Source organism: Candoia aspera, chromosome 2, assembly GCF_035149785.1.
Source record: "Candoia aspera isolate rCanAsp1 chromosome 2, rCanAsp1.hap2, whole genome shotgun sequence".
Taxonomy (NCBI): Eukaryota; Metazoa; Chordata; class Lepidosauria; order Squamata; family Boidae; genus Candoia; species Candoia aspera.
Window position 1 is genome coordinate 57039560 of NC_086154.1, and position 13245 is coordinate 57052804.

The following is a 13245-nucleotide window of genomic DNA, read 5'->3' on the forward strand; positions in this document are numbered from 1 at the left end:
TCCCTCTATTTGCCAGTTATCAATCAAGCTGGTTGCCATAATCTTGGTTTTTTTGAGGTTTAGCTGCAAGCCAGCTTTTGCACTTTCTTCTTTCACCTTCATCATAAGGCTCCTCAGTTCCTCTTCACTTTCAGCCATCAAAGTGGTATCATCTGCGTATCTGAGATTGTTAATGTTTCTTCCAGCAATTTTAACTCCAGCCTTGGATTCCTCAAGCCCAGCATGTCACATGATGTGTTCTGCATACAAGTTGACTAGGTAGGGTGAGAGTATACAGCTCTGCCGTACTCCTTTCCCAATCTTAAACCAGTCCGTTGTTCCGTGGTCTGTTCTTACTGTTGCTACTTGGTCGTTATACAGATTCTTCAGGAGGCAGACAAGATGACTTGGTATCCCCATACCACTAAGAACTTGCCACAATTTGTTATGGTCCACACAGTCAAAGGCTTTAGAATAGTCAATAAAACAGAAATAGATGTTTTTCTGAAACTCCCTGGCTTTTTTCATTATCTAGCGGATATTGGCAATTTGGTCCCTAGTTCCTCTGCCTTTTCTAAACCCAGCTTGTACATCTGGCAATTCTCGCTCCATGAATTGCTGAAGTCTACCTTGCAGGATCTTGAGCATTACCTTACTGGCATGTGAAATGAGTGCCACTGTTCGATAGTTTGAGCATTTTTTAGTGTTTCCCTTTTTTGGTATGGGGATATAAGTTAATTTTTTCCAATCTGATGGCCATTCTTGTGTTTTACAAATTTGCTGGCATATAGTATGCATTACCTTGACAGCATCATCTTGCAAGATTTTGAACAGTTCAGCTGGGATGCCGTCGTCTCCTGCTGCCTTGTTATTAGCAATGCTTCTTAAGGCCCACTCAACCTCACTCTTCAGGATGTCTGGCTCTAGCTCACTGACCACACCATCAAAGCTATCCCCAATATTGTTATCCTTCCTATACAGGTCTTCTGTATATTCTTGCCACCTTTTCTTGATCTCTTCTTCTTCTGTTAGGTCCTTGCCATCTTTGTTTTTGATCATACCCATTTTTGCCTGGAATTTACCTCCAGTGTTTCTAATTTTCTGGAAGAGGTCTCTTGTCCTTCCTATTCTATTGTCTTCTTCCACTTCCACACATTGCTTGTTTAAAAATAATTCCTTATCTCTTCTGGCTAACCTCTGGAATTTTGCATTTAATTGGGCATATCTCCCCCTATCACTGTTGCCTTTTGCTTTCCTTCTTTCTTGGGCTACTTCTAGTGTCTCAGCAGACAGCCATTTTGCCTTCTTGGTTTTCTCTTTCTTTGGGATGTATTTTGTTGCCGCCCCCTGAACAATGTTGCGAACTTCTGTCCATAGTTCTTCTGGGACCCTATCTACTAAATCCAGTCCCTTAAATCTATTCTTCATCTCCACTGCATATTCCTTAGGAATATTAGTGAGCTCATATCTAGCTGATGTGGGTCTTCCCTAATCTCTTTAGTCTGGTCCTAAATTGTGCAATAAGAAGTTCTATGTACTTACAATACCCATGAAACTTTATGATGGCTCCAGTCATTGTCTTGCATTGGTAAATCTGCCATCCCGTGTTTCTCTTCTTTCTATACCTGAGTATAAATGGCCTTTCAAAATTCTGCACCAAAGTTGGGGCAGAGAAATTGGGTGGAGGATTTCTCTGAAACTTTCCCAGGGGAAGGAGAAATCTCCATAAGATAACCTATGAAAGAGGGAAGTCAGAGTGGCTGTCTAATGGTTTCAACTGGGAAGGACTGGAAGGAGCCAGGTTGTGATCCTTTTATACCAGTGAAGGGGGAGCAGATTTTTTTTAAAACTCTAGGTTTAAGTCTCCTCCACACTGAACATGTCTGCTCGTGACTTTGTGAATACGTCCAGGTAGTTCTCCTTGATAACAGTATGGAAATAGTTTGCCACTATGACGACCTGATTTTTTTCCCAACTTCCCAGTCTGGTTTACAGCCTGGGGATTCCCTGGAAGTACTAATACTAATCAGGTCTCATCCTGTTTAGTTTCTGAGCACAGACACAGTTGGCCAGGTTCTGCCACCTGCCGAGACCAATCTATGGTTACTCATGTTTTAATGGAAGACAGAAAGGTAAACATCTAGCTTACATAGAGTTGTTTATCCCAGACTTTTCTACAAACATTCACCCTCGTGAAAGGAGCTCCTACTACATTTGAAATATGCCTTGATAGCAGAACAAACTGTAAGAGTTGGTTGGCGTAAGCATTCAGAGAGACTCCTGCTCTCCAACAAATTCCCCCTAGCCTCTGGATTTCCTGTAGAGAAGGGTGACTTTTCTTTAGTTCTAGGACAAACTTTCTCCTCCAAATGTAAATCTCACTCTCTTTGATTATAATGTGGGAGAAAGTCATCCAAGCTGCTGTTGCAATGCACTGGAAGAATGTTCTTGGCTATAAACTGTCTAACCCAGACTTTCTCAACCATGGCAACTTTAAAATGGGTGGACTTCAACTCCCAGAATTCTCCAGCCAGCATGCTGGCTGGTGAATTCTGGGAGTTGAAGTCCACCCATCTTAAAGCTGCCATGGTTAAGAAACACTGGTCTAGCCTATTGCTTGGTAATACTTTCTTAGGGAAAGTAAACCCAGTCTTACATCACAAATGCAAGTTCCATTCCTGATGATGCCATCCAAACAGACGCCATGATGGTTGCATATGTTCTCAGATCCACCAGGGCATTCTAGAAGAGGAGGAGGAGAGTTATACATGATTAGATTTTTTAAAAAACTAGGTCACTGCCACACCACTTCTATTAAATCAGGTGCATCCTCATTGCAAGGGATTACAAACAACATGCACCAATTTCTTCTTAGTTCAGTGGCCTTGTGGAGAAAGCTCCATTTGTGTAAACGCCAAGGTCTAATTTTTTTTGGGGGGGGGGCATTCAGGATAATGGGGAGCTTTCCTGAATTCTGGCCCATCCAGAATGGTGTGCAAAAGAAGAGAAGGAATTCTTTTTCAAGTATATAACATGCTGATGCTGCCTGCCTCTAATAGGGCCCAATGTTTAAATCCTTATTCCTTATTGGATCTGAAGTACCAATCCACGGCTTGAGTACATACAGCCTCCAAAAGCTTGTCAAGCAATAAACGATTCCCAAACCATCTTGTGAGCCTCTGAGTCTCTGACTACCAGATATGTGTCCTGTTTTCAGAGATTTACCATAGCATTCAGCACCCCAGAAGCCAGGGCAACACTGTTTCTCTTCTACTTCCTTCTTGCACATGTAATTGCACCCCAAGATAGACAGGGTATTCTCACCCAGGTTTACTGTATATCTGAAATAGGAAAACAAACACGCACAGGCACACACAGAAACACTATTATCATATATATGGCTATAAGGCATAGTAATATATTCCAAACAGCACCTATAGCACAGAAAAGCCAAAGTCTGATCTGGAAATGTTTCCTGTCACCATCATCAGCCTTGAAGGTAAAACTAGAAATAGTAATGTCATTTGACAGTTCTTCTGACAAATTGAAAGATTTCTGGCTGGTCTTGATCACAAAATTTGGCTTGGACGTAGAAATCCCAGGGCTGTAGAAGTAGACTGGGAAGTCAAAAACACCCTCCCAGAGGAACCACCTGAACATGTTCATAAAGTCACCAGGAGTTGAATTTGACTCAAAGGTGGCTTTCCTTTGTTGTAGGTATGATTTTTCTGCACTTTTTAATTGCGTTATGGAAGCACCTATCAGCTAAGAGTAGGATTAAAGTGAGTGAGTAAATAAGTAAGTAAGTAAATAAGTAAGTAGTAAGAAAGATATTTATGATGGGTATGTAGCAGGATGGTGTAGATACTGCAAGGAGCTCCTGGCAATGTAATGCAACTCTCCGTAGATAAGTACATCTTGGGTTTCAGCCTAGGATTCCAGCATCCCAGTGAACAATTCTGAGATGGGGAGGAAGCACACATTTTATTTTGCACCTACAAAATCCTCAAGCACAACAGGAGTAAACCACCCCTATGGCTTTACACCTAAGTAAACTGTCCTTTGATTCATGCTCTGCTCCTGGTGACTTTGTGGATGCATCCAGGGATATCTGGGAGGGGGGGCAAAAAACTCAAAAGCATCCATATTAAGAAGAAAACCATCCATATCACTCTCTTGCAACCATATGGAACTGGTTTGGAAGAGGTTTTGTTTTTCAACTTCCCAGTCTGGTCCACTAGAATTAAAGTAATTAAAATAAACAAACAGAAAGTACACTCAAAACAGGGTTTCCCAAACTGTGAGGTGCACCTCCATTTGGGAGGTACAGACAGAGCCCAGGGGAGGTGTGAAGAACCTTTTAGTTATAGTGTTACAATAAATCCACCTTTCCCAAAATTTCATTGTATCATTTTCATTGCTCATTTGGGTTCATTCTGGTGTTTGGACTTTTAGGGGAGGTGTGTACATGAGATCACACTAAAGGGAGGTGCGAGGACAAAAGTTTAGGAACCCCTGCTCTAAAATATAATACACACAGTGAAATAGAAAAAAACACCTCTTACCTGCACTCCTCCGGCTTCTTGGGCACTCTTTCCCATCCGTTTGGGCATCTCACTCTCCCAGAAAAAAGAGCACAGGTAGTACAAGGGGTATTCTGTCTATATGTGAACTTCCGGTCACATCGCATGGATTTTACCTGGCAAGAGGGAAGAAAATTATTCTTATATGAAGTGCATGATTCCATACCTCAGTAAAAAAAATAACAGTCAGTGGGTTTTCAAACCTGTTTAATGTCTTATCCCCAGAGGTAAAGCCAAGTGACAGACATTTGGAAATAGCTCTGACCTACTCCTATCTAATGCATGCCAGCCTTCCTTGACCCAACGTTGTCTGATGGGATGGACTCCCCCAGCCCCAATCACAGCACGCCAGCTGAGGAATATGGGAGCTATAGTGCAACACGTCCCAAAGACTCTGGAGGCAAATCGACCCATGCTAATGAATTATTGGTTTTGGTTTTTCTGCAACGTGCACAGAAAAGATGCCTTGATGCAAGCACTTCAAGGTCATTTGGCAGCACTTCCCCAACAATGTTGCAATACAGCCGAGAGGGCCTTTCATTTCCCCCTTCTGCAGCCCAGATGGCTCTGCTTTACTAACCCCATGAGCAAGGCTGTACCTAACGTATTCTGGGACCCTGATACGTTCGACACGCCGTCCACAGGGATCTGCTTCCACTCAGATAACTACACCAGCACAGGGGAGATTTGGTTTTGTTCAAAAGTAGATAAGAGAGCCCTGAAGCACTTTTGAGAAGAAAAGGAAAAAGTCATGCGGAATTGGCTCTAGGGAATTTGGAGGAGGGAAGCAGTGAGGGGGCAGATAAAAGGCTGGAGCGAGGTAGTTATCGTTTCTGGTGCTCTGTTGTTTCTTTGAGGAAAAAGAGATTGGATCACACTTCTACATATCTCACTTCCACATATTTGACCATAGTAGCATTGTGGAGGGCCCCAATTCTTAATCCAGGGACAAATGTAACTCTGTGAAGGAATGACTCCTTTGAATGTGAGGAGCATCTAACTGATTTTCTCCAGTTCAGCAGTTAATTGAGCTTTCTTTGGGAACTGGATCGCTCACTACCCAAACCATACACACAAATCATTACTGGATCAGACCAATTGTTATCTCAATGTTCTAATTCTGAAGGTAATCCCATCCAGTGAATGGTGACATTTCAGTAATCTGCTCCCTGTTGTTGATTCATCACTGCAGGCAATCAATGACAACATCAGAGTTCTGGATGTAATTCTTTGGCCAAGTGTTAATGCACCAGCCCTCAGAGAAGCTTTCTCTGAACTCACTGCACCATTATTTTTGACACATTCCGAATATTTTGAATGTACTGTGTGGTAAAATAACTTATTTGTTTCAACAGTAGAAAGTAATGAGACTCCCTTTCTCTTTTTGCGGTTTTTGTACTTAGCAACAGTATGTCTGTAAAGAATTGTCTTTAGTCACTCTTAATAGTGTTTTAAATATTCATATTATTGTAAAAACATGTTTAGAAATGTATCATATTAAAAAAGAGATTTATGGAGTTTCCATTTCATTTTCTGGTTCTATACATTGATGTGGACACAGAATCATTCTACAGATTGAATTTCCTTATTTATTGGAATTCAGCCTATTCCATGTTCTTCAAATCTGGATGAATTCAGTTTCAACATAGTTCTTTAAGAGCTCTCAGAAATCCAGATGCACCAGGAAAAAGATGATTCGGATTATACATGCACTCACAGAGCACCTATGGTCATCTACTGTGCAGCTGTGTGATCCCAAGGAAAGATTCCTTTGTTTTAAGGAAGGGTTGACAAATACTTTATGCATACCCATATTTCTCCAAATCATCTTTCTCCTTTGAAACTGGATTGGTGCATAGCCCTAGTTTCTTTTTCAGAAAGGCCAAATGCATTTTTCTGTATATTTGTCTCCACCTCTGATTTCCTCTACAGATACATGCATTCATTCATAACTGGCATCAAAGAAAATAATGCCTACTCTCTTAAGATATTTATCAATTATTAAATCACATTTTGATCCTTTCTATCTTCATAAACATTATTTCAGGATGTGAATTTTCTTACAGATCTTGAGTGAACAGCAATAGATTGGCAAGGACTTCTGATTCCCAGTTTTTTTCAACCAGTATTAAAATGATTTCCCTTTTCCTACAATCATGTAGTTGAAATTTTGAATACTTGGGTCACTATGGCAGATTATGTGTGGAAGGATTGAGAGTTCATTTGGGTACTCAAAATAAATTCTGGGAATTGGAATGCATTAATGATGATGGTTAAAATAATAATAATAATTTATATTTTACATCAATATATATAGATATAAAATACAGTATATTATAATGCATAAAATTATATATTTATATAAAATATAAAATTATATATTTATATAAAATATAAAATTATACATTTATAATATATAAAATTATATATTATATTATTTTATATTATATGCCAAGTCTGCATATATCAGGCTCTGGTGGATCATCAGATTTCCAATATATGGGGAGGAGGACGAGAGATCTTGCAAACTTGAATTAGATAAAACCAAGGGTGGACAGGTTCAACTGGCTCAAAGACTGTGTAGAATTTCCACAACACGCCAAGGTCACTCACTAAAAGGGTTGAGGGGACCAGGATCCATCTGAGATGGCAAGTCAAGGAATGGTGAAATGGTGCCCTAAGCATTTGCAAGCCAAATAAAGCATGCATTTTCCCCTAATCTTAGCTTCCCTAATCACCCAAAATGCAAATGCAAATAATAATAATAATAGCAAATTTTTACCCCTTCCACTCTGAGAGGCTTCAAGAACCAGAAGAGGAATGTTAGTGGGCTGCCCTATTGCATTCCTGGATTAGACAATACATTTATCAGTGTGTAAATATGCATAATTTAAAAGGGGAAATTATTCAGCTTTTACAAACATTTACACTAAAAATAGGTTATGCTAAATGAACTGCCAAATTACTTGCCTTGACTTTCTAGTTTTAATGGAAAGTTCTTAATGGTTTAATTCAATAAATTGCATCAACTTTGCAGTCCCAAAATGGTTTTCCCAGACCATATGCTTAGTGCAAGGGCAAACACAGCCCTAAGGTCTGGTTAAGTGGGAATCTGAATGCTTTCCAAAGTGGAAATAATCTTTTGTCTTTCATCTCATCATCTTTTCAAACATCCTGCTGTCCCTTTAATGTGCCAAGAGATTCTATGACTTTTGACTGAGAAGCAAGCTGATTTTCCCAAGTTCCCGAGAGCTTATTTCCAAGTTAAGATGGCAGAGCAGACTGCAGCTTTCCACCCGCAGAGAACAGAAAGCTTACCTGTTTTTTCTGCCCTTCGGCTGGAAAAGTTGCGCATGTTGCTAGGATGAACAAGAGTAAACCAAGAATTTTCCTTGGCATGCTTTGGCAGAAGAGATCTCTTTGCTCAAGGAGGGAAGTGAAGTATACAGTTTATGTAAGATAACACCGCCTACTAAGAGTGGGATCCAAGAAACCGTGAAGTTAAATGAGAGCAGAGCAAAAGCTTTTGCATGGTGTAAACCTCTTAGTCTGAACTATTCAGAAGGAACAGCGTCAGCAGATTTAAAAGGAAAAAGCAGGGAGGCATGTATGAAAATGATCCCGAGAAAGGAAAACAATGGTTTACTCAAAACAGGAACATTAACAAGTTTCCTCTTCCTCTTCTATCAGTTACAACAGACAGAAGGAAATCCTTTCATTTTTCATTGGAATGGAAGCCTGATTGTGTATTTAACAATGAGGTAAAGCTGCCAAGTGAACTAGATTTTGTTAACAACCCAGATGGTAAATGTATACGATATCAGGGTAAATTTTAATTCACTGGCAGTTTTTCAGAAGACCAATGGAAAAATGAAATGTAAGACAGCGAAGTGGAGAAAATGCTGCTTATAAACATAGTGGCTTTCTGGTTACTTCTAGAGATGAAGAACAATCCTTATGAACATCTCACTAAGTCAGCTTTCTGATTTTCAAGGCATATTAGTGATGACTATATTATTCCCCCAGTCTCCGTCCCTCCCTCCCTCCCTCCTCCTCTACCTTGAAATTATGTGGACCAATAGAAGTTGTATTCACAGTACTTCCATGCATCCTCAAGCTATCTCCAAACTCTTGGTAACTGATATTAACACAGAATATTTGATAAATCAAAATATTGCTACACTGAATAAAGAATTGCTCAGTTATGAAGTTAGAAACGATCCATTACTACATCAAATGGAGAATGCGCTGCAATTTAAACTGTGTGGCTAGGAATATGGTGAATGTCACAAGGATCCAAAAATCTGCATAGCTTGTTTTTCCCAAGAAAGCTGTGAATGCCCATATTGCTTAATTGCAGCCTCTGTGTGAGACTGAACAAGTGATTCTGGAAACCAAAGATTGTGACTGCAGAATTATAGCATGGAGCCCATTGCCCATCAAAATGAAAAACACTGTTGCCTGTTTTTACTGGTTTTATGTTCCATATTTCTGTTATTATGGAACTCTAGGAATGGAATGGGTAAAGGTAAAGGTAAAGGTTTCCCTTGACATTAAGTCCAGTCGTGTCCGACTCTAGGGGGCGGTGCTCATCTCCGTTTCAAAGCCGAAGAGCCAGTAAATGATCTCAGGATGGCTTATATTCTGAGATCAGCAGCTGTAGAACTCTGCCATTCCATTTATATCTATATATTCACAGACCACCTATTTAGCAATTAACAGTATGTCTCTTTATGAGCAAATAAAATACGTTATCCAGTTGATCATCAGATAAAGCCCATGTGTATTTGTAATAAATATTCTAATGTGAGCTTTGTATGCATATAAATGAAAGAATGTGGAAGACCTAAAGTGGTGCATCTTGGGGTGGGGTGGGGAATAAAAAAGTCAAGATGGCTTTTTAAACCAAAATAATGATAAATTAAGCTGCAGCCATATGATTGAAGCCCCAGCCCTTTTAAAGGTGTACATGTGCAACACATGTAAAAATGGGGTGGGGCTTTGATTGCACAGTTGTGGCCACCATCTTAACTTTTTGACACACCCTGCAGATACCCCTGTTTTATGACATAGTATTTATATGTATAAATATGTCCAGAAAGATAGGAATATTTACATAACCACATAGCAGGAAATAAAAATGTATCAGAAATAATATTCAAGAGGTTTGTAAAAGAATATCTCTTCAAGCTTTTAATTGCCAATTTTAATTGTTAATTTAATTTATCATTATTTTGGTTTATTTATTACTCCAGTTTATATGCCACCACAATCAGAATGACTCTGAGAGGCTACCAACAAACCCATAGCAAGAAAAAGAAATTAAAAAGAAACAGTTAAAAACAATGGAATAACAACAATCATGCCCAACCCAAACACCACTTTTTGGAAGATAGTATAATCCTCATCCATCACCAAAGGTTCCTATAAAGCCATATTTTTACAGCTCTTCAGAAACATAGCAAAGAGGGGATAGTCCCAATAGCCATGAGCAACATGGGGGGCCATCGTTCAAAAGGCTGGACTCTGGGCTTTTCACAGGTGACGTCATATTCATAAAGGCACCCTTGACAAATTTATCTCTCCTTGATCTTACTGGATGACTATAACCAACCTGGAGCATTTTGTATCTGAGTTATATTGTTCTTTGATCTGTTTTGCAGTGTTTTTTACTTTAAGTCAGGATGGTTATCTTATACAGAGAAATGCAGGGTTGAAGTCCAATAAATAAAGTTAATCAAATTAATTTATAAATAATGCTGAAGTGCGAGGTGTACCTAATTCTTTAGATAAAAAATCCAGCCTTGAAAAGATGGAGAACCATTCCAAAATCAACAAAGTGATTGTCAACAGAAAGAAATAAAAATGTCTGTATTTGCATAAAGCTACATGCTTGGATAATGTACTGTATGTCTTGCTAGAGTAATCCATATCTCCAAAACTGTGTGTTGTGCACCAGTTACGCCCTTTCCTGGATCGAGAGGCCCTCCAAACAGTCACTCATGCCTTGGTCATCTCCCATATAGACTACTGCGATGCGCTCTACATGGGGTTGCCCTTGAAGAGTATCTGGAAGCTGAAGCTGGTCCAGATTGTGGCTGCATGAGCTGTTTTTGGTGCCCCTAGAAGGGCACATATAATGCTGCTGCTGCTCAAGCTGCATTGGGTGTCAGTCTGCTTCTGGGTCCAATTTAAGGTGTTGGTTATCACCTTCAAAGCCCTACATGGCATGGGGCCAGGCTACCTGAGGGACTGTCTCATCCCCATTACATTGACCTGTCCCACCCGCTCATGCAGAGAAGGCATGTTGTGGACCCCATCAGTAAGAAAGTTTCGTTCAGTGGGGTCCAGGAAGCAGGCCTTCTCTGTAGTGGCTCCCGCCCTTTGTCGATGAAGATTCTCAGTCATCCAGGTGGAATTCTCTGTAGGTTGAGTCATGGCAACTGGATTTCTTTCTTTTTGGTTGAAAAGATAGGTGGTTTGAGAGAGGGGTTAAGGAATCCATTCATGCCAAAGTGGAAAATCCTTCCCTCAATAGAAGCGAAGGCCTCAGACACAACTTGTCCCCCATTTTTCATGCTGCTCTTTCATTAGTCCTCAGGAAGATTAAGACCATTTCACAAGTTCACCAGGAAGGCCACACTTAACGATCCACTTGGGGATGAGCGAGGGATTTAGGAGTAAGACATCCCAAAGACAATCCACACCTCCATGGCACAATTAACAAGCCATTCAGGGGTAGGGACAATGCAGCCACTCTGGAAGACATATATGGAGTCCCCTTACCAACCTTTGCCCAGACTGAAGGAGCTGCTTGGACAAGCAGTGAAACGTTTCAACCAAAAAGAAAGAAATCCAGTTGCCATGACTCAACCTACAGAGAACTCCCACCCTTTGGAACATTCTGCCCCTGGAGGTGAGGCAAGCCCCATCGGTCGTGACCTTCCAGAAGAGCCTGAAGACTTGGTTTTGCCACCGTGCTTGGAGCGGGAAGGGGAGTAGTTATTCTGGGGGATGGCTGATGCCTTAGAGTGCTTCTCACATACATATAAACTGAACTCAATCTTTTATTGCCATCCGGATTTTATTTTTTATTTTATATTTATACATTGTATTTGTATCTAGATTTTATATACTATTTGGGACTATTTTTAACTTGTTAGCTTTATTGTAAACTGCCCAGAGTCCCTCTTCTGGGGGGAGATGGGCAGTGGCAAAATTTGAAAAATAAATAAATAGATAGATAGATTAATAAAATATCTGGTAACTTCTCATTTAGACTACCATATGTGGGGTTGCCCTTGAAGAGAGTTCAGAAACTTCAGTTAGTACGGAATGCTTGTTCAAGAGTACGAACTGGAACTGGGGAATATGAACACATCATTCTTTATGATCAACACAGGCTTCCAGTTTGTTTCCCAGTTCAAGGCTCTGCCTTTAATCTGCAAGCCCTAGACAGCATGCTTCTTCTCATATCTTCCTATTTGCACCCTAACATAATATCTGGAAGGCCTGCTCCAAGCACCCTCTCGCATTGAGATACAGCTGCTGGCCACCCAAAAGCTCTCCTTTTCAATGAGAGCTCTCTAGCTTTGAAGTGCCCACCCTAATGAGTGTAATGACTGTATTACTCAGTCTGCCATTAAGATCGATTCATATGTGATTATAGTAGAAATTTCTTTAATGGAGAGTAGTATACAGAACAGTGAAAAAGTTGTGAATGAAAGTTCTCTCGTTTTCCCTCAGTTAAATGACCCAATGAATACAGTTCCCCCTCCCTCTCTCAGGCATGCAGCCCCCCTCTTTGTGCTAGTCAGTTCAGTTTCGCACAGATGTCTCCAACCGTTTGGCAGCTTGATCTTGGATAGCAGAGATAATCCAAACAAGATGCTTTCACACTCCTGGCATGTTTCCCCTCGCAACTCCACTGACCCACAAGTCCCAACCCGTGTTAGGTCCATTCATGCATGCGAGTCCAATCAGATGTTCTGGGAACACTTGATCGGGGAGCATGACAATGAGGTCTGCTTGGTGTCATCCTTATTCTCTTTCTGGCTCACGCAAAGATATTCACCCATCTCAATGCTGCCATGATTTTAACTATTTTATTTCTGTTATTACTTTCCATTAATGTTGTAATGTATAACTTGTTGCTTTTATTTTGTATTTTGGTACTATATTTTATAAAATGTTCTAATGTATGTTTTTATTAATTGGTTTGTTTTTAGTTGTAACTGTAATTTTTAATTATAAATTGCTTTCAGGTAAGGTAAGGTAAGGAGCATAATGCAATCTATCTTCAAATATTTAAAGATTCAGGAAAATGAACAATTTTTTACATCTCTAAAATGAAGAACCCAAACCAGGGGCTATAACAACAGATATGGACATGGGGATAGATTAGATACAGTACGTTATCCTTTGCTATTATTTTAATTGAGGACTCTTTCCTCATCTTACAAAGATGGTGTTATACATTTCACTGTAAGAAAAGATAAAGAGACAACATGGATGTCCTTTGCACTGTCTAAAGGAGTGTTTCAGTTGAATCCAGCACAGCATATGAGCCAGTTTGCCAGGTCTGTTGCATTAGAAAGGAAGAAAAAGCTGCCTGAAGCAAAATGCCAAACCTTTTTATACAGCAGACTACTGAAAGATTCACAGAAAACCGTTGAAAGAAGAT

At 40.0% G+C, this 13245-nt stretch overlaps 1 protein-coding gene across 1 annotated transcript in view; it reads right to left on the bottom strand.

The window, feature by feature from the left end:
* STAB1 (stabilin 1) overlaps window positions 1-8128 on the bottom strand; it is a 105589-nt gene extending 97461 nt beyond the window's left edge. The window contains exons 1-4 of the mRNA XM_063292860.1: window positions 7881-8128; window positions 4545-4678; window positions 3205-3320; window positions 2636-2721 (exon numbers count right to left, since the gene is read on the bottom strand). Of these exons, the coding sequence (XP_063148930.1) occupies window positions 2636-2721; window positions 3205-3320; window positions 4545-4678; window positions 7881-7961 (417 nt within the window). The 5' untranslated portion in view covers window positions 7962-8128. The remainder of the gene's footprint in view (window positions 1-2635; window positions 2722-3204; window positions 3321-4544; window positions 4679-7880) is intronic.
* Between the last annotated feature and the right edge of the window lie 5117 nt (window positions 8129-13245).